Below are 22,462 nucleotides of genomic sequence, written 5' to 3' on the forward strand. Positions count from 1 at the left end.
GAAGCAACGTCCGAGTTTTATTAACAGAAATCAGAAGCGGAGTGCTATACGTGGGACAGTCACAGGTTACAGGTGCGCACTGAGGCGGCGAAGCATTGGATGGGGCGAGCTACAAGCTTGGAGAGTCTACTGCAGTGGAGAGCGATCGGACAGGTGAGTTCATTTTTTAGGGTTGAAGGAAACAACAACAGCAGATGAACACAGGAGGAGGAAGAACTCAGGTAAATACCAAGAACATGTAGTTAAGGATGAAAGCAGGTAGAGCCTAAACTCATTACTACTGTGTTAGTACTAACAATCTGTACGGCAGAGACTTAAATACTCAGCAGGTGAGCTGATGGGCGTGGCGGGACTTTTCAGACGTGGCAGGAACAGAGCAGAGGCTCACCGAGCTTCTCCAGATACGACGGCACCTCGCTGCCTGCTCTGCTTTAAAGAAAGTTTGAAGGTTCCTCAAAAGAAAAGTTCTGCATGAAATTGACATTTTTACCAGATGTGGTGAAACAGATGTTTGACCACAGTTCACAGCTGGATCCAGGAATCTGTGGACGGGTTTGTGTATTCTGAGATTAGGCAACATGTCCTCAGAAATACTGAAATAATCAAAAATCTTTACAGAAACCGTCCCAGACTGGTTTCTCTGACACTAACCACAGCTGTCTGTGTTGAACTGCCCGGCTGACTGACGGAGGGACGCCTCGCGCTGATGTCAGAGATGCTGCGAAGTCTGTCCCTCCCTGGCAGGGACCTCACATCTGGATCTATAATGCAGACACATTATTAACAGCTCAAAAACAGGATGAAGGCTGTTTGAGAAGGAGTCACCTCCCCGCCGCCGCAGAGCGAGGCGCTGACACTTCCTGTCTGGGACCTCATTGATCCCATCGATGAAGAGGAGCGGCTGATTAGCGCTCGCAGCTTTGATCAGACTGCAGTTATCATTGTTCAGACAAACTGGAGGATTCGAGGGATTTAAGTTTGTTTTAACTGATTCAACTCTGGTTGAACTTTAAACTTTAAACTCCTTTTAAGCTTCCTGTTAAATTGGATTGAAGCTCTGAGAGGTGTGACCTCTGACCTCTGGCTTCCTTATTATTGGTTGCTTGAGATGTCTTCGTCTTCCTCACACAAAGAAACCTGAAGACTTTAAACAGCATCTGAACTTTATCGACGCATTTACAGTTTGTTTTTTAATCATTTGTCTCCCTTTAATGACTCATCATGTGTAATCTGGCTATAAATAACCGAACCCACCTTCATGTTTCTGCTGTCACTAATAAATATCGCTTCTCTGCACCTGAATGTGTCTTTTCAGACTTTTATTTTAAACCAAAACCAGGCAGGCTGCGATCAGCTCGCTCAGGTTGACACGCCGCCACTGGCTCGTGTGAACATCGGATCTCCTGCTTTGCACCAGTATAACAAACGACCACAGCGGCCGTGCAGAGAGGCTGAAGGAGCATCGAGTTGGGAAGAGGAAGCGTTACATCAGACCCAAAGCATTCAGCTGTGTCCAGGAACATGAGTGAAACTCAGTTTCGTGTAACTGCACATTCGCCATCGCAGCCTGCGGTGACTGCGATTGGCTCGTTTGGTACCGACGGTTTCTCCTACACGTGTCACGCTCGTGTAAATTAACCGTAACATCGCAGAGACTGGACCCTGTGGTGGAGGAGAAGGTTAAGCTGATGGTTCATGAAGATTTCAGATGAGATTCGCTGAGAGGGAAGACAGTGAAGCTGATTGGCTCAGAGAACTCAGGCAGAGAGTTTATTGGTTAAGAAAAGTGTCGTAATAAAGCAGAACAGAGCTAACGAAGCAAAGCTGGACTCATGGCAGAAGCTCCTCGTTGAGCTTAATTAAAATCTTCATTTCTATGTGAGGCTCGTGGCGCCTCGCCAGGTGGACGCTTCAGTCTGTAAACCTGGAAAAAAAATCCCATTGTTTTTTGGAAATGTTTCACAAAGCAGCGTGAAACTCTGCTGCTCATCATTTTTTTCCATAATCATCTTTATTTGAGCTGAAAGATCAGATCAGAGCAAGGATAAGCAAAGGTTTAACTCTGAAACTTCAAAATAAAAGCCTGTCATTTAGCTTTGATTCTTTGAGGGAGTAAAAGATTTGAAATGGAGCTCATAGGTTTCATCTGATGCTGTTTTAGATTTTCTTTGTGTGTTTGAGGGCTGTGAATACCTTTGAGTCGCAGTAATCCACCTGCATGAGGGCCGTCTGTCCGTCTGTCAGCTTAAATCCTGCTCAGCTCCAGTTTCAGCAACATGTTCGCTCAATCGCACTCTTCAGCACTTCAGCAGTGCGACCAGATTCAGATCAGAAATAACTGAAAGGAAGGTCTGATGTGTTCTTTTTGCACACAGGACACGGTTACCTCAGCCCACAGCAGCAGACTGAAATACCATCTGAGATCATGTGAGTGTGAAATCCTGGATATCAAACATTTGTTCATGTTTGAACCGTTGAATCATGTAGGTGCACATCTGCAACCCAACGGCTCCTCGACAACATCGGTGATGCAAACTCTGCGTCTCTCACGTCCTGGATCGAAGACGTGACAGCCAACACTGAGGAGGTCAAAGGTCAGTCTGCATGCTTTAGTCATCTCATCAACCCAGTTGCAGCTCCTGACAGCTCAGTATTGTCAGTGTTGGAAGGAGGTGACTGTGCGTGACTCACTGGAACAAAAAGTCGGAGTGAGGAGCTCCAAAATCAAAATCAGCTGAGAGGAATCTGCAGCTTCTGATCTACACGATGGAAAAATCTTACACATTGATAATTAATTTTCTGGCATCATATCTTTGTAAAGTCACAATTACACATTTGTACCAGTAAGCCCACCTCTGTCCTTTAAGTCACTTCCTGTCTTATTTTGAAGGGGTGTTTCCCCTCCTTTGTGGTTCCATGCCCAGTCCTCGTTACTTTGAGGCCTTGGACACTGAGAGTTTTCCATGCTTTGGGATAAGGACCCTGGATGTTGCACAGCTGTAGGCGGACTGGGACAGGGAAGCGTCTCACTCTCTGTGAGGGACCTTCAGGAGTGATGACGCTGTTTGTCCAGATATCTGATTGGTCAGTAGGGGGTTCGTACCTGAGTTCTGCAGCAGGCATAAGAAGTGAGCCCAACAGCATCACTGAAACCAGAGTTAAACCCGACGTTAGCCGGATAAGCTTTCGTGTTACTGATGCACTGATACGACCCAACAGGAAGTGCGTCCTACACCAGCTCTGGTTCTGGGGAGTCTTTTACTGATTCGGGTGTCAGTGTGTGTTGGGTGTGACATCACTCGCTCAGGCACAATTACATCATTAGGCACCCTCCTCCTCCTAGCCCCGCCCCCCCCGGGGCCGTCCCAGCTGCCAGAACAAGTGAGCAGACCAAAGTGCTGCGCTGACCTAAATTCTCCCAGAGAGACTCCTCTTAAAGCTGCAGGGACACAGACGCACTCCGAGACAGGAAGTCAGAGACCGAGACTTCCTCCGTCCCAGATGTGTTTAAGGATGAAATACTTCTGAGGACAGGAAACACCTAAACACCTGCCCGAAGAGCCCATAAATCAAAGAAGAGAAGCCTTTTCTCTGATAGCAGTGAAACATGAAAGACACAAAAACCCACATTTGTGTGTCAGTCGGCCTTTTTGACTTCATCTCACAAAATATAATCCACTGATTCAGGTTGCCAAAGAAAAACAACCGTGTCACTTTTATTTCCTCACAGCTGTTCAGGTGTCCACACAGACACGATGTCCACTCTGAGTGGAAGCGATCATTTCGATCATCACATTACTTTTGTTTCAGTTCATTGCTGGGTTAAGTTTGCACATCAGATTTGTTTGGTTTTATGGCCCCAAACTACTTTCTAAGATTTTACTGCTGAAGGAGGTCGAGGAGAACTAAGCATGTGACACAACGAGCAGGAGAGCGCAGGGGGGGCAGGTGAGGAGGCCATGCTGCGAGTCGGCTACGAGCTAAGCTAAGCTAAGCTAAGCGCTAAGCTAAGCTAAGCTAGCAAAACAGTAAAGACACAGTGACACTTTAGCTTTAAATTAGGGAGTGAGTACACAGAGAGTGAAGCACAGGAAGATTATACTATGAAATAAGAGGTTATCTATAAGCTTTTAATTAGATATCTATGCAGATAAGCTACACAAAACACCACTGTGTGTTGGAACAGGAACAGGAAGTGATACTCTAGCGCAGACAGAGCGAACACCACCAATTTAATTTACACATTGAGGTTTGGGCACCAAATGTTTGAGTCTGCTTGTTTACTCTAAAATCTAATATTTCATAATTAATTAATCCTTTATTTATCCAGGTAAAAAATCTCATTGAGATGAAAAATCTCATTTCCAAGAGATCATGGACAGCACAGTTCAAAAATAAACGTGGATTTTTGGTCTGTGCTGGGTTGAAAGTGTCACTTTCACTCAGACACGAAGTCCCGTCTCCTGAACTGCAGCACGGACATTTTGGTTTCAACATATTTGCTTCCACATCACATGTGACATGTTTGTACAAATATCTTTCATATTAACGTTTGTGATTTTCTTCTGTTGCTTCTTCTTTTATATCATTGTAAAAGGAAATTAACACAAACTGTTTCCTCAACTTAACCAATGATGTTTAAATCAGACTAAATAAAACAGAAAATAATGGATCCATGTGAGAGTTAAACTCCAGTTTTCTGTTAAACTGTTAGTGCGTGACGGTAAACAGGGTCACATTAACACTAAAAACAACCCACAGACGGATCTACAGTCCACGCTAATACTACCTGATGCTGTCAGACATCTGACAATCCTAGTTCCTGATTGGTCTAACCTCTCGGTGGTCAACAGTAATAACACCCCCCCCAAATCCTGACGGACGTGGTTCCCTCACCCGACTCTGCAGCTTACAGATTGCAGGAGAGAATAAAACGGAGCAGTTTGGGTCATTATTTATATTTTTGTTACTGTTACCATCACGACTGGTGCTCATAACTTGGTTTCTCAGTGCTTATAGTAACTTGAGATTCATTTAATGAGTTTATTTCATTGTCCTGACTGTAGTCTGGGCCCCTGGCTAATTAACATGCAGGTGGCCGCATGTCTGTTTTTGCTGTTTGTCTTGATTTTGTCGTCTTTACTGAAAAAAATCAGTTACTTTAAAGGAACAGAGTATCTACAGGTCCTCAAAAAGTAACAGAAGGTCATAAACATCGTCTTAAATTCAGTTTGCATGGCTCTGAAATGCTTTCAGTCACATTATTTAAATCAAAAGCCCCTCTATAGAGTTACAGCTCGATCGGCTGTGATTTAAAAGAAGTGATGGTAACAGTTGGCTAATAAGATCCGTTAGCTAACCATCGTTGCTCACATCAAATAAAAACATTAATATCTAAAAATCCGTGAAGATGATGAAGGAGGCCACGTTAGCCACCCTGCTCATTAGCCACGTTAGCTTTTACGTCTATAAAACGTTTCTACTCTAACTCAGGACTCAAAGTGTGTTTTTTAATCACAGGCCTACGTTCACTCTCACACTCCAGTGGAGGCATCAGGGGTCACTCGAGGTTCAGCGTTTTGCCCGAGGACACTTTGCACACAACCCACTCGACCCTCTGACCCCCCCCTGCTCCCAAAAGCACAACAACAAATGACAGCAAGCATAACTCGGAATAAAGGTGGAAAAATGCTAACAAGGCAAACTTTGCTGTGTGTGGACGCTATTTCAAATTTACTGATTTCATTTAAACTCAAACCACTGAAAAAGTGTAACATTGATCTCATTCACTGAGTTTGTTCTTAAATTTCACTTTTAACAGTGTAAAAAAAAAACAAGCGTTAAACTCCACAGGTATGAGATGTGTGGATATAAAAGGAAAAATAACAAAACTGTAAATCTACTGAGATCCGGAGATGGCTCAGGCTAAATGCTGGACTATCATAATATCACTATTACGATATCACTTTTTCACCAAACGATTATCGTGGCAAAAATAATTCATGATAAACGTATTTTTACAATATCACAATAATTAAAACATATAAACTGCTTTGTTGTGTTGTTTGTAACAAAAAAGAAAAAATTACATGTTATTACTGTGTATTAATAATGTTTAATTTATAATAATAAAAGTTTAGCAAAGTGAGGATTAACTTTACAAAAGTGTACAAAAAGAAGAACGACTATTATTGTTTAAAACATCACAATACGAGAAGAATTTACAAAAACATTATTGTGATTTTTCTTTAGTGCAAAAGTCAAATTCATCTTTAACGTCATTGTTTGTGTCGAATTTGGAACAAAAACCCTCCGAAAAGGAAAACTCACACAAATAAAAAGAATTCACAATAACAACATTATTGTTTGTGTTATAAAAAAATTATCTTCAAAATTTGATTTTTATCTTAAACGTCTTAATAACAATAACACGACACTATAATTATTGCAAAATAACCTCTAATGATATTATTGTGACACAAAATATCATCGTAATGTTAATCTTTACCTTTATTATGTGTTTTTTTTCTCCGTTTGTTTTGGAAAAGTGTAACACTACAAAAAAAGTCACAATAATTGTATAAGGTCGTCTCAGTAAAGCCGACATTTAATCCCTTTAAACAAACGTTATTCTGAGGTGTTAACCTGCTGAGTTCTTTTCTCCATTATAATCATTTTGATATTGTTCAGTGAATTTCAGGCTCTGAGAAAATAAAATGTTTCACAGCTGCAAAAATAAACACAAAGATTAGAATCTATTTACACTCACGTCTGAATTCTGTTACATTTTTATTTTAAACATCCATAAAACACTAAATCTGCTTTAATCAAACTCCCACTTACATTTGAATTTCCTCTCATTTTAGTCTTTTTGTTCTGAGTACAGCTGAATGAGCAGGTGAACACACACACACACACACACACACACACAGGGATCACGTGACTTTCGACTCAGCAAAGCCCAGGCTGTGTGTAAACTGACTGGATGCCTTTTTCAGACTGAACTCAAACAACAGAGAAGAAAACAAATCATAAAGCAGCTGAAATAAACCTGGAATCATCAAATCATGAAAACTGGCCTGTTCAAAATAAAAGTTATGGAGACAAAGAGTCAGTTTGAAAAGCCTCCTGTTGACACAGAGCTGTGAAGGAGCCTCCCGAGAAAACAGAAGAAAGAAATGTATAAATATGTGAGTGTGAAGGCCAAACGTTCAAAATGAAAGAGGTAGAAAGACATAATAATATTATTAATGACCATATATCTATATATATATATATATATATATATTTATCTATATATAAAATTATCTATATTACTGTAAGTAAACCTGTTTTTTTCAGACTTTATGCACAAAACGTTAAACATTTATGGAGAAACCGTGGGGACAAAAAAATCATAGAAACATAAATTAGGCCAATAAACAGGCCTCATAATAACCCTAAAGGAACCAAAACGGTCAAATAAGTCACAATAAAACTAAAAACTGCAGTTAGCATGACTGAATCATTTATCAAATAATCAATTTAATACTAATATCAAATAAAAATCTCCTCCAAAAGTGATAAATGCACAGCTGACTTATGATTTAGTAAATAAAAATATAAAAAATAAATAAAATTCACTATGGAACAAATCAAAGTCTCATAAAAGTTTAAAGAAATGAAAAACATTAAAAACAGCACGTCGACTGAAACAGAAATTCATTCACAGCCTCAGTGACGGCGTCTGCGCGCGCACTTTGAATAAAACGTATTGCTTTGTGATGTTTGCGCATCATCAGGCAGAAACTCTGCTTCAGGTTATTTCATCCTTTTTAATCAAGTTTAGTTTCTCTGGAAAAATAAAACACAGACAGCAAAGAAACAGACATTACAGACTTTGTACAACTGAGTGATGTCTAACTACAAAAGTGCAAAAAAAGAATAAAAACCAAACAAACCCCCAAAAATCAAAAACAGTTTTTACAAACCCGGAATGAAAAAAGTGACAGAAAAACCGAGCCGACAGTTTCCCCCAAAGTTTCCCCACAGACAGACCTGCGTGTGTGTGTGTGTGTGTGTGCGTGTGCGTGTGTGTGTGTGTGTGTGTGTGTGTGTGTGTGAAGGTCAGCGTCTTCTGAGCTGCAGGAGGCTTTTATTTCACCGAGGTTACGTAAGTTTGTATGTTTGTAAAAAGTAACAATAAAAAACAAAGTTGGCGATGTGGGGGGGGGGGGGGGGGGGCTTCCTGTTTCCTGTGCGCGCGCTCAGCTGTTTGAAGGATCCGACCTGCAGCTCAGTCACAGTAAATTCTGTTTATTTTACAATAAAAGATGTGAAACATTATGATCCATATGTTTGATTCGTGTTTCCTGTTCTCACCTGATTTATTTCCTTTTTCTCTCTTTTCTGAAATTAACTTCACGTTTATATTCGACTTTTAAAATGATCACAAGCATTTTGTTGCATTTTATTTTTGAAAAGCTGCTTTTACTTGGATCCACCTGAGATCTGAGGATCAATACCGCAGTGATCGGGACTGATTGTCAAACGCTAACGAATCGGCGGTTAGATTAAAAATAATTTCTGCTGATTAAAAATGTTTAAAAGTGTCAAACTCGCTCCTTTTTTCCTTTTGTTGGTTTACATTGTTTTATTTTTTGAGCTAAAATATTTTAGAAACATTTTTACTGAGGAAACTGAATCAAATCATATCTGTATATAATAATACGTCCACGTGGCTCCGGTGGAAACACATTAGCTTTTTAAAAAAATAAAAATAAAGTCATAAAGAGTAAAATTTTGGGCCACGTGTTCGACTAAAGTCACAAAAAATACTTTAAAATATTTTTCCAAATAACAAAAATGTGCAAAACCCTGGATTTTAATATATAAAGTTTTTTACATTTATTTTCCACATCAGCTTTTATTTTCACGAAAGCCTCCCTGTAGTGTGTGTGTGTGTGTGTGTGTGTGCGTGTGTGTGTGTGCGTGTGTGTGTGTGTGTGCGTGTGTGTGTGTGCGTGTCATCTTAAACGTTAAATATCTGCCCCTCCCTTCCTGCTGAGGTCAGCTGACCAACATTTTCCACATGACAAACTTTCTGTGGACTTTATTTCTCCGCAGAATATTTTTTTAAAAATAAGTTGCATATATATGATTTCAGTTGGCCTGAAGCATCTCCAGGTTCATTGATTGTCATGCACGTTTTTAACTCTTCCCACGCCTCCGACTCCTCTGACTATTAAATTATTCGTTTTTTTAAATGGCTGTCTCCTAAAGGTAACATAAAGTGACTCCATGGCTGTGAGGACGCTCTGATTTTCGCTCATTTCATTATTTTAAACTCTTCTCGAATCAAAAAGAGAAAAAAAAACATTAGAAAAGAAAAACATCTGGTGATAAAAGTTTTTCATATGACCAAAGCTACATGTAAATAGGCCTTTATGTGTGTGTGTGTGTGTGTGTGTGTGTGTGTGAGGGCCTGGTGCTTGTTGGAGCCCCTTAAAAGGAAAGAAAATAGTCCCAGCAGCAGCACAGAGGCCTCGAGCCTCCGCGGGTCACTTAAAAATGTTCTCCAGGAACCAGAGCGGGTCAGCGGGCCAGGAAAAAAAGCGAGAAGACGGCAGAGAAAGTTAAAAGACGAAGAAGAGGGGCTGTGCGGCGGCTCTGAGCGCACATGCGCAGGAGCTTTTACGCTCATTCAGGCCTTTACGCACAAACACACACACACAGCAAAATAAACGGAGTGAACAGTCTGCGTGTTGATGCTGAACAAAACAACGTGTTTGCATAATTTCAGCGGAAGAGTTTGTTCCAAAAACATTTACACACATTTCTGGATTTAGTGATCACGGAGGCCGAAAAATACATCGAATTATTTTTGGAAGGAAACTCTTCACACAGCGCGGCTTTAACACCATTATTTAATCGTATTGTTCTGATTCAGAGGTCGAACCTGAGATATGATTTGTAGGCTTCTGCTTCCTCTCAAAAAACCCTGATCGTTTCCAATTTTAAGGCTTTGTTCGCGTGTTTTTCCTCCCAGTAAAACACAAAATAAAAGTTTTGATTGTCTCGTTTTTTTCCTCCTCGATTGTCTCAAAATTCATAAATAATTATTCACCCTGTCGCGTTTCCAGCCCCACCCTCGTTTTCCTTAATACTGAAGCGCAAACACTGACGAATAGAATTTAAATACAATAAATACAAAACATAAATAAACGACAAACAAAGTACTGAAAATCTTTGTACAAGATATAAATAGTTTGAAATATACTTATAGCGTTACCTTTGGCAAGTCTAGTTTACAGTTGGACGACCGGCGGTAACAAAAGTTTCTCCCTTTTACAGTAAAGATGAAGCCGAGCTGTGATCGCATCCGTGTGGCCCGAAGTCTCGCTTCGTTTGTGGATTCATACACACATTTCTGATGTTTACCACTTTCTATTTGCCCTTAACGTGACGTCTGTGCGTCCTCGTCCCGGTACAGTCCACGAAGCCAGGGTGTGTGGGGGTGTGTGCGTGGGGGGGTCAGTTTAGGAACGCGTTAGGGGTCACCCTCTTTTGGTGGGACAGCACCCCGGGGAACCCCGCGGACACACCAGGGGAGAAGGCCGGTAGCGAGCTGTTTCTGAGCGAGTCCGAGAGCAGCGCCTGCGGGGAGCCGCCGAAGCCCGGAGCGCCCTGCGGGAGGTGAGGAGGCGGCGGAGGAGCCGTGGGCGGCGGGCCGCCTCCACCCCCCGGCGGGGCCGCCGAGTGCTGGCTCCCTGACACGAAGTATCCGGGCTGACCGGACAGCAGCCCGACCGGCGACGAGCTCATCCCGTAACTGTTCGTCAGGCCCAGCGGCAGCGAGCGGCCCAGCTCCCCGTTACTCAGCTGCTCCACGGCGGGCAGCAGCGAGCCGTAGCCGGCCGCCTGGTTCAGGAAGCCGGCGGACGAGCCGTTGTAGTGTGGGTGGTGGTGGTGGTGGTGCAGTGACAGGAACGGGGACAGCTGCCAGTACAGCGGGTTGCTGCTCCGCTCGTTGATGCCCAGCCCGAGAGGAGCGAAGCGCAACCCGCGCTTCATCGCCAGCTTGCCCCGAGAGGTGGCGGAGCGCCGGCGGAGCTTCCCGGTGGTCCCGCCGATGAACACGTCGTCGCTGCTCGGGTCCAGCATCCAGTAGTTGCCCTTGCCCGGGTCGTCGTAGTGCCGAGGCACCTTGACGAAGCACTTATTGAGGCTGAGGTTGTGCCGGATGGAGTTCTGCCAGCCCTGCTTGTGCTCTCGGTAGTACGGGAAGTTCTTCATGATGAACTCGTAGATGCCGTTGAGCGTGAGCCGCTTCTCGGGGCTCTGTCGGATGGCCATCATGATCAGCGCGTTGTAGCTGAACGGAGGCTTGTCATACTTCCCGTTTTTGCCGCCGCCGGTGTTCTGCTCCGGTGTCGCCTTGCCACCGTCCCCTCCTCCGCCTCCTCCTCCGCCTCCCCCTCCGTCCTCCTCCTCTTCCTCCGGCTCCTCCTTGCCAGGTTTCTCCGGCTCTAGAAGCGTGGAGGCCGCGGAGTCCACCTCCGGGGGGTCCAGAGACTTCTCGCAGTCGGAGCCCGGGGAGAGACACGGGGCTCCGTGGATCGCGACCGTCGCGGAGTCCGCACGCTCGCACTTGGAGGGCAGCAGGAGGCTCTTGATGCTGAAGGAGGAGGACCGGTGCACGGTCGGCGGGTCTTTTACATCCTCCATGCCCGGTGGCGGCTCTCCCGACAAAACCAGGAATAAATAATAAAAAAAAATGAACAACCACAACAACAACTCCGAGGTCCTCCACCTCCGTGATCCGAGAGAGAGACAGAGAGGAGAGAGAAAGGAGGCTCAGGATGAGAGACGCATGGATGGAGAGAGAGAGAGAGAGAGGGAGGGAGGGAGAGAGCGTGGCGTGGATGTGGAGAAATTAGTAATTAAGGAGGTTCCGACGACATCACGGAGAGGAGGAGCTTCTCCAACTTGGTGATTTTGTCAACAAATCCTCTTTTCTCCTCCTCTCGCTCTCCGCGCGCCTCCGTCTCCAAACCTCCGACCTTTCCTGTCTCGAGCCTCACAAACCTGTCACTTCATCTGCTCCCCTTTAATCTCTCTCTCCCCATCGTTCCATATTTACGCGCGCGCGCACAGTTCCCTCCACCGCGTGTGTGTGCGCCAAGCCCGTGCGTAAAAGCGCACGTCCGCTTTTGGGTGTGCGCGTGCGTAAAAGCGCACGGGCAGTCGGGGCTTTGTTTTCTCGGCGACAATAATAGTTTGAATTCATGTCGGCAAACATGGCACGTGCACGCACAGTGTGTGTTTGCGCGCGTGCGTGCGTGTGTGTGTTTGGGGATGGAGAGGAGGAGGAGGGCACCGAGAGAAGCGCCATTGTCTACTAATAAAAATCATCGTGTCGGCAGTAACGCGCACACACAGCAGAGGCGGCGGGTCTCACGCTGGAGCCAGAGCGCCTCCTGTCGGCAGCAGGCGGGACTGATCCGTGTGAACAGTTGCTTCCGGTGTCAGTTTGTGTGCCGCAGACAGAGCGACCATCAGAGGGTCATTACATGCAAAACACTTTATTCAAACAAGCTGTCAACATGTAAAAAGAATTTAACATTTCAGACATTTTCACTCTTGTGAAGCATTTTTAACAACTAAGATCGGTAATGTGTGGCTGTGGAGGAGATATTTGTCAGCAGGAAAACTCAGTTAAAAGTCCAAAAGCTTTCCTAAACATTTTCCAAAGCGCTCTGATTGGAGTCTTTGCCCGGCTCATTCTGGGCCCCGTGCCTTATATTTTGCACCCTAGTGTCCACTGGGTCAGACTGGAACCTTTGGCATGTTTGTTGAAGCCTGCCTGCATCGGTGGTGTCTAACATGTGCAGTGTTGGGACTAACGCGTTATTAAGTAACGCGTTACAGTAACTACGTTATTATTGTGGTAACGAGCACGGTAACTAGTTATTATGCCAAAATCAGGAACGCGTTAGTCGTTACTGGGATTTAGATAGGGTCGTTACTCGTTACTTCGTGTGGTGGCTATCGCGGAGCTTCCACCACAGATTCTGTAACATTAGCAAGTGGTGGAGGCAGCAGGTGGATGAGGGAAAGTGGAGGCAGGAGGAGGAGCAGAGACCCGAGGCGGCCGCCGGTCCAAGTGTGAACTGAACTTCAGGTAAGAAGTTATGACCTGCAGTCTATCTGGGTCAGATATAAACCAAGTTTAGGTGGAGTTTATTTTCGTTATTCTGACTTTTTCCGTACTGCGTACTAGCTAGCATGACGGAGTTTCTATACAGCTGGGTGGGTGCTATGAAGTTAATGTTGAACTTTATTTTGTTCATAAGTTATTAGAGTTGCCAACCGTCCCGTCTGGTATTCAGAGAAAATATTACGCGTTTCTTATTGAGGTGAAAAGGAACAGTTTGTCCCGTAATTCAGCTACAATGAAAAAGGCACAAAGCTGGAGTTATTCTGTGTCTTTGCTGCACAGCTGCCTCTTCTTCTCTTCTTCTCCCCCCTCCCTCTCCTGTTTCTACTTCAATCATGAAAACTGATCAATGATCAGCTGATCGGCTCTCTTGTTTGTTTATCGCCCACTTTGCGCCAGAACAGGGAAAACCAGCCGATGTCGCGCTAAACAACAGCAGCACGTTTAAGCTTGATCAGCTGTTGTTAGAATTTATTTAATATTAATTTCTAGTATCAGTTGATGTTTGCTGGAGCCACAGCTGCAAAAAAGCTGCTGGTCATGATATCGGTTTGGTTATCTGGTGAGAGGGAAACATGAAGATGAAACCAGGAGATGTCCTTACTGAATCATCAGAGCTGAGCAGGTGATGGAGAAACAGGTTTACCTTTTAGGTGACATGAATGAGTTGAAGTTATGAACTGTTTCTGAGAGACAGATAACCCCAGGATCCTTTTCTAAGTAGCTGACAGCTGGTAACTGTGCAGGGGCGGGTCTAGCAAAGTGTTGCCAGGGGGGCAGGTAGGGCATTAACAGGGAGAGGGGGGCACAAAGAAATACTTTTCTTTCTTATTCTCATTTAAAAAATCGAGCTTTGAATAAATAATTATCTGAATCTTACAACAAACGATTGATAGATTGATACATATATACCATCAGAACAGTGAACATCACTGTCACAACAGCGTTTGTTTTCATTCAAAGGCTTTATGATTTTTCCTATAATGGTGGGCCGGTCTCTAGTCAAAATGCCCGGGACGATTTTTTGTCCCCGTCCAGCCCTGTATGCAGCTCATCTGCAGTCTGGTGTTACCTACATCTTCCTATTCAGAAGGCAGAATTTCCGAGTTCTGAGTACAATCGAAAGCACCACGACTGCAGTTTTTGTGTTGGATGTAAAAGGCGCACATGACGCTGTGACGTAGGCTAGAATCATGGCAGCAGTCAATGACGGTCCAGGCGTGGGATTTCTCTCGTGGAAATATGCACATTATCTTTTCCTTTCTATTGGTAGGTGGCACAGTGCACTTGTGGCAAGTGAGCAAGCTAGAAGACTGGCAAAGTTGTGGAAGCAACACATTAACAAGAGAATTCTGAGTAAAACCAAAGTTACTTTCCCTAGTAACTAGTTACTCTGAAAGTAACGAGTAACTTGAAGTAACTGAGTTACTTTTGATAGAAGTGACTAGTAATGTAACTAAGTTACTATTTTAAAGTAACTTACCCAACACTGAACATGTGGCTCTGGAGCCAGAATCCGGCCCAGCTGATCGTTTTTAAGTGTTTTTGTTGTTTGAGTCCAGCTTTTGTTTTGTTTTTTTGTCCTTGAGGTTTTTGCTCCCTGTGTTTTTATTGGCTGCCAGTTCCTGCTGTTATTTTTATGACTTCTTCTTGTGTTTCTTGTTCCTTGCAGCCATCAGGCTGTTTTAATGGTATGACTGCAGACCAGCAGAGCGTACGGTGACAGTAAAGCTCATCTTATCTCTTCCTCGTCCTCTTGCTTTATTTTGATCATGCTTTCGCGTGTGTGTCTCTCGTGCTTCTACTTCCTGTCTTTCGCTTCACCTTTTGTTTTTCTGGTCCACATTCCAGCTTCTCTCAGCAGACTTAATCCATCAGTCCAGCTTGAAAGAACTTGTAGTGAATTTGTTCCCCTCAGTTGAAGGAGCTGATCCCAATTTGAAAGAGCCCCCCCCCCGACTGCTGCAGTGACTGAACCTGATCTTTATATGCTCATTATCTCATATCTACATTTGTGGACTTATTCTGCGTGTTTGTGTGTTATTAGTCTTTGTAACCGCTCCTGATTGAACTGTTATAAGAGATTTTTAGTCTGTGTCGGCTCTCAGTCACCAGGATCGTGAGAAAAGGCAGCTGGAGGACGTCTTTTGTTCCCGAGGATGTTTGCTGAAGTTTTCTTCAGTTCTAAAGTGTCCCGAGTCTTTGAGGTGGTCCGAGGGTGTTTGAATTAACATTAATCATGTGAGTGGTCACATGAGCCAAAGTGTGAAACAAGGCTTTTAATCTGAGGGGTTGTATAGTTGTGTTAGCGTCTGTGCCAGCTTCACTACACAGGAGACATTTGAAGATCAAAAACAGTTATTTGAATCATAAAGATGTAAAATATTAATCAGTTACAGAAACTCGACATGTGAAGGTTTTTGTGTCTTTCTCTGTGAGGAACTAAAACGAGTTGGACGATCCAGCTTCAAACTCTAAACACTAAACCTTTGCACAGCACAAGGCCCCGTGGCTTGTGTGTGTGCCTGCAGGAAACCTGAATATGTGATCAGGAATAAATCTGTTCGAGAGCTCTGAGCTCAGAACAGATGGAAGACATAAAAAGTGACGGCACAAGAATTTTGTTTTAAATAAATGTAAATATAAACACACACACAGATTCACTGCTGACAGATCACAACACCTGCAGCCAAAAAAAGCAAAATTGTTAATTTAAGAAAAATAAGTAACATCAGGTTAAAAGACGAAAGTTGCACCACATTTAAAAAACACTTTTGCTTTAAGTGCTCAGTGCTTATAAAAGATGTGTTGAAGTCACGCGCATCCACAGGACCAAACGTCTAAGCTTTTAATGTTTAATGATGCACATCAAAGTAAAGAAGCTCCGCTCATGTTTAAGTTAATTTTCAAGTTCTATCGTAAAATCGACGCGTTTTGTAGACGGACTCGGGCGCAGACCAGGAGACCTTTGCAAAAACTGACAGTGCGTTTATTTACAGTGACGTCACCAGGTCTATGCAAAGTGTTCGGGAGAGCGGCCCGGGGTCCGAAAACACACTCCACTCTCTCAGCAACGATCCCACTCCCTTTCGCTCACTCAAAGATACAGCAACGGGTCCCGGGAAGATCCCCCCCCCCACCCCACACACACACACACACACACACACACACACACACACACACACAGAAAAATCCGATTAGCACGAGGTCGCACGAAGATCAACAGCCTCAGACTTGCTGATCACAGAATAACTGATGCTGGTGGCTCAATGTTCCAGTGACGAGCAGTTTCTATTGAACCATCACGTCCAATAGAAAAAAACAGCACAAAAACACTCATAACTATGACCCTCATTCGGAAATACACACCTGCACCGGGAGCAAAAAAGGCGCACAAAAGTGGCGCCGCAGACGGAGAAAAAGCGCGGCATAATACTGTTACGTTTTAAAATCGACAAAGGTTTGCACTTTGAGAATCAACTTGTGAGAACTGTGACTACTGTTCATGTGCTGCAATAAATGAGAGACCACTGTATATAATAATAAGTATATAAGTATATAATAATATAATATTCTCTATGACTATTGTCTTCAACCTATATTAACATTAATAATAATATTAACATTTAATATTGTCTTCATAGAGTCAAGTAATCATGCAGCAGAGTCCTCCCCTGTCTCTTCTCCTGGCTCTCCAGTCCCTGGTCCCTCAGCTCCTGCTGCTGCACCCACAGGTATGAACATCAAGCACTGACAGCTTTTTACTTGCTTGGATTCCCTTGTGATCACCTTTACTAAATATCTACAACCAATCTGTTTATATCATGTTTTTTTTTCAATTTTGAAAATGAAAATCTAGTAGCAGCCTTCTCATTACTTTGTGTTGTTTTGTGCTGTGTTTTACAGGCCCACAGAGGAGGACAGCTCGAAGGCGGGCGAGGGACGGGTCCCAGGACGGTCCATCGGCGGTGGAGCTGGCCATCCTGGAGTCCCTAAAGAGGCCACGCCCGTCTCCAACTGAACATTTCCTCCTCGGCCTTGTTCCTGCTCTGGAGAGCATGCCGCCTCAGACACGAGAATTCGTGAAATTTCAAATTTATAAATTAGTTTTTGAAAACAGCACAGCTGTGTTAAATTTGGAAACATTGGACCCTAATGATCAGTAGTTTTCTGATAAGGCAGCAGCTCTCCAGGGCAGAAACAATGTTCTTATTTTTCTCCTCCTTCTCCCTGAGGCTCTTCCACTCCAAGCTGGGTCCTTTTTATTCCTGTCTCTCTGTAAATAGTTACATTTCATATATTTATGATAAATGTTTTTGTTAATGAATTTATATTTTTTCAAATAAACATTTATAATGACAAAATGTCTCTGTTCTACTACACAGCAAATATTGGCACCCGACTTGACACAAGTAGAATTTATTTCATATTATACTAATGACAAAACATACTAATACAGAGGGATGCAAAAGTTTGGGCAACATTGTGAAAAGTAATTATTTTCTTGTACAAATCACTGGTTGTCACAATAAAAATAGTCAGTTAAATATCATATAGGAGACACACACAGTGATATTTGAGAAGTGAAATGCAGTTTACAGAAAGTGTGCAATAAGTGTTTAAATCAAGCAGGTGCATAAATTGGCAACACAAAAAAAGAGAAATGAAATAAATATTTAGTGTATATGAATGTGTGTGTCTCCTATATGATATATGTAAGTGACATTTTTCATTGTAACAGTGATTCATACAGGAAAATAATGACTATTAATAAGGTTTCCCAAACTTGTGCACCACACTGTATATAGGAACATAGTGAAGACAAGTTACTTAAGAGAGTAAAAATAGGTTAGTTTATTTTGGAGTAGAGCTCCATTTATTAAGAAAAAATTAAAAGGACAGGAACACTCTTTAGAGGTTTGTGGGTGGCTCTTAAAAGAGCCGTTGTGGGGAAGTCACTCGGACTTCAAACAGGTTACTCCTTTGGTTGCCAAGACACAGCTCCCTCCGCCGAGAAGTGAGCCATGAATTTCTCCCTCACCAGGACAGCCTCTCTGGAGGAGTTGTTTGCTGCCATACGACCCAGGCCTTGCAACGGCTCCACCACAGCAGGTGCCCCTCTCTCGTCCACACAGCGCAGAAAATTGTGGAGAACACAAGTTGCCTTCACACACTTCTCCGCTCCGTCTAAATAAAAAGGAGTGAGTATCACTACAAAGGTTAACTCAGTGGTCCTAATGCTACAGTTTGATATCAGCAAACACCGAGCGCATACATTGATATGACACCACAGCTATGCTATCATTCAAACACTGATAACAGCATAAATCGAATTAAATCAGGACTTGATGAGACCTTCTGAGTATCACTAGAAATATTATAAACAGTCGTCTCCGTACCACAGTTTGCTTTCAGTAAAAACCGAGCATTCACTGTTAGCATAGCACATCCACGTTAGCAGTGTATAAATGGATAGTTTAGCATATATTAGCACAGGTATCAATAAAGGACTACCATATTAAATACTTTTACTAACCTCAGGCAGATGGACAGGCGCTCTGCAGGTGGGATTGAGCGCCTGTAGTTGGTGTCTAGGCGGGCGATTCTGGGACCGACGCGGGAAAGCAGGTCCTCAAACTGGCCGAGTGAAAGACGGTGATATCGCTGAAATCGGCCGTCATCCAGGCGCAGCTCCTGGAGCAAATGGTGAAACTCACCAAACTGCTCACGCCTCTGGAGGACCTGATGGACCCAGGTACGGCGAGGGCGTCTTTTACGCCGCTGCTCTGCTCTCCACAGTACATAGAGAAGGGAGACTCTCTCTTCAAGCGCTAACTCGACAGCTGCCATCTTGCAAAGATACCGGTCTGGCACAACTTCCTCCCACATCCCTCCCACATTTCCGGTTCACGCGCGTCAAAATATCATATTTTGAAGCGCGATGGATTTTTCTTGGACACGCGTTGAGACGCGAATGTGCACGCGTCAAATTAGGGGCGTTTGGGGCGTTTTTGTTCGCGTCCATCGCGTTCGGTGTGAACACACCGTAAGAAGCTCTTCTGATTGTAGCAATTAGCGACAGGTGTGATGATGAGCACAGGTGCGTGGGCCGGGGGCGGGAGCCCACAGTGAGCACCGCTGCGGCAGGGGGGGGGGGGAGAACAAAAACGTGTTTCTAACACGGACTCAGCCGGTGAGGCACCGTGACAAAACTAGAGGAAAACAATTTATTTAAGTGATGTAAACCTCACGTTACAGATCTGTCTAAATAAACAGGACAGGCTGTGTCTTAGGTTCCTGTTTTAGGCTTCTTGTCTCTGTTGTGTTTTAATTGCAGTGACTTTCATAAAACTTGGGCCCGTGTGAGATAAGCCAACAACACGGAAACATAAACTACAAACATACCTGTCATGACTGAAACTGAAACATGACTGAAATGGGGAAAAAGAACTCAAAATAACATTTTAATTATGTATATTTATTAAATATATATGAAATATAATACCCTGCTGTTTGCTTTTAAAAGTTACAAACACCTGTTCACAGTATTTGTCCCACAGTCCGCACGGTTTACAGGAACACTTTTGAATATCTGGATAACAAATAACTGGGATTCACTGCTCACTGCATGGTTCATGTGGGCTTTAATTCACCCTGTAAAGCCAAGTTTTTGAGACTTCAACATCATCAGTGTGATTTTTTTTTTCCTAAATTAAGTGGACAATATGTTTTATGCAATAAGTTGCCAAATAAAAAAATAAATAAACAATCTTAATGTTTAATAAACATTCAGTTTCCTCAAAATTCAGATTTTCTGGTAATTATTTTATGGTTCAGACTTTAAAAGGTTAAGGAGGACATGTTACATAAACTTCATAGTGTGCATCCAGGTGCTGTTTCTCTGAAGCAGCAGACTAAGCAGGCCGAGGCCTCCCTCCTCACCTCCTCACCTCCTCCCTCCTCACCTCCTCACCTCCTCCTGGTGGGAGCCAGTCGAGAAATGTAATCTATGCGTTCTCTTTTCATCAGAAGCTCATTTTCAACACTTACATAGAAACGTAGATCAAAAAGTAAATCAGCAGATTGTGTTTTCATGCTCAGCGCTCGCTCCATCACAACAGAGCTGTGCAGCATCTTAATCGCTCCACCAATCATCGCTGACCCGGAGTCATCGCTTCACGCTCAGCTGCGGTGCGAGCTGGAGGAGATCTTTCAAATAAGTCAGAAGAACCACATCATCAGCAAACAGAGACACGAGGCCATGGAAGTGGAGGCACTCCACCCTTCAACTGCGCCTGGAAATAAAGCTTCTGAACAGAGGTGAGTTTGACACCTGCAGGAAACCAGTCGGGCTTACTGCTGGAAATGGACCCGAGCTCCCAGTACAGCTGCACAGGGACGGGACAGCCTGACAATGGGCCCTGATACCCAAAGGAAATCAGATCGATCTCTTTGGGAATGCGATCAGAGCCAAGTACAGGAAACATGTTTGTTGGATAAACTCTGACACTCAAATATCCTGCAGAGCTGCCGAAGTTTAATAGATGGACCAGAAAATAAAACCATAGGATACAAACTCGGCCTTGAAGTCATAAAATATCTTTAATAGTAAATACTTGCAGTAAATTTCCTGGATTTATTGTTCGACGTGTTTCTTGCAAACACAACAAACGACGTCCTTTGTGGCACCGTTAGAGGAACGCAGGTTTTACATTCACACAACAATCCCGGCACGGACACTGGTGCATTAATCACCGCAGGAGTCTCGGTCACGGCGGCCTGTTGACAGCTAAACCTTTAAGCTGTTCTTAGTCACACGGACACTGGGAACCATCGCACACATCCACAAGACCGTCAACATGTAAACACAACACACTGATTAATGATCACAACAGGAAGTTACAGGTTTCAGGTGTTTTCGTGGAGCACCTGAGGTTGTTAGAGTTCACTCATCACATATTACAGACTCGAAACAAAACAAACCGCTGAAGCCGCTGAAAGCTGGATTTCTTTCATATCTCTAAGAAAAGTAAAAAGATCATTAAAATCAAGGCAGATTCGTGTGTGTGGCTCCTGCAAAGCCTGATGTGAGAAAAGAATCATTTAGCGAGATCCTAATGAGCAGACAGGAAACTGAACTTGTGTTGGGGCTGTTTGGTTGGGTTTTCCTGTTTTTTTAAGCTCAATCTTCCCAAATTTTCCCTAATCTATCAAACAAAACCTGTTGACACACAGTAAGCCTGCAGCCTTCTGAGCCTTTGGAGCGCTGCCGGGATGCTAATCCGCACTACAGCACTTTTAGGCAGTTATTATAAAAGGCTGCTGAGTCACCCAAACATGTTTTCCAAACCAAATCCAAAATTACAGCTAAAAAAACCCAAAATCTGAAATTAAACGTTGTTTTCTCCTTTTTCAGCATGAAAATCAGTCTTGTTTATACATGAAGAGCTCAAACCAGTTAAAATCCCAGTAAGATGACTGTGATGGTGATTTTCCAGTTTAATTTTCAGGGTCAGAGACACAGAAACACCGTAAACGTCACCATGTGAACCTTTTTAATTACAATAAACAACTGAACAAGTTACAAGCCGTGTTCAGTGACACGCATGAGCTCTACAATCACCTTTGTTTACACTCACAGCTGATTGTGTTGGACAACAAAGCTGAAATCCAGATTAGACGCACACACGCACACACACACACACACACACACGCACACACACGTCTCCCTCCTCCAATCTGCTTTATTAAATCTCTGCTGTGTTTTGGTGCCAGATGGTGTTTCAGTTTAACTGGATCTGAACCTCCAACAAAGGTGGTGCAAACGCAGCCGCCTCACCTTTCATTTTGCCAGCAGGTGAAACTCAAACGTCTGTATATCAGAAGCATGGAAAACAACACGTTTAAGATTTTTGAGAAGAACATTGTGATCAGCCGGGTTATAACAGGTCGTGCTCGCTGGCTCGGCCAAACCTGAAACCTCAGTCATCCGTAACAGCTGTGGTGACGGCGGCTATCGGCTTCCTCTGTTAACCCTTTCTGTGCTCACATGAACCAGTGACATCTGTCAACAATAGGCTGCAAAATATGGCTGCAGTTCTGCTGATTATTCCACATTAGAGCTCTGAAACGTCAAAACGTTTGTGGTGTCTGGATGATTTAAATGTAGAAATATCTCCATGTGGCTGCAGATTCAGACTAAACATTAACCTTTCCTGCTAAATCAGCTCGATCCGTGCAAAGTCCTGCGATTGTTCTGATGTT

General features: G+C 43.5%; 1 protein-coding gene and 1 long non-coding RNA gene across 2 annotated transcripts; one reads left to right on the forward strand and one right to left on the reverse strand.

The window, feature by feature from the left end:
- Positions 1-6,646: 6,646 nt before the first annotated feature.
- On the reverse strand, positions 6,647-12,190 carry LOC146505871 (forkhead box protein G1-like). The gene has a single exon (XM_085182453.1). The coding sequence runs from the start codon at positions 11,704-11,706 to the stop codon at positions 10,513-10,515; it is 1,194 nt and encodes a 397-aa protein (XP_085038579.1). The 5' UTR covers positions 11,707-12,190; the 3' UTR covers positions 6,647-10,512.
- A 4,311-nt stretch (positions 12,191-16,501) lies between these two features.
- LOC146505872 (uncharacterized) lies at positions 16,502-19,095 on the forward strand. The gene is made up of 2 exons (XR_014877540.1): positions 16,502-16,932; positions 17,105-19,095. It is a non-coding gene; the product is annotated as an uncharacterized LOC146505872 (long non-coding RNA).
- The last annotated feature ends 3,367 nt before the right edge of the window (positions 19,096-22,462 follow it).

The sequence above is a fragment of the Neolamprologus multifasciatus genome, chromosome 13, assembly GCF_963576455.1.
Source record: "Neolamprologus multifasciatus chromosome 13, fNeoMul1.2, whole genome shotgun sequence".
Lineage (NCBI taxonomy): Eukaryota > Metazoa > Chordata > Actinopteri > Cichliformes > Cichlidae > Neolamprologus > Neolamprologus multifasciatus.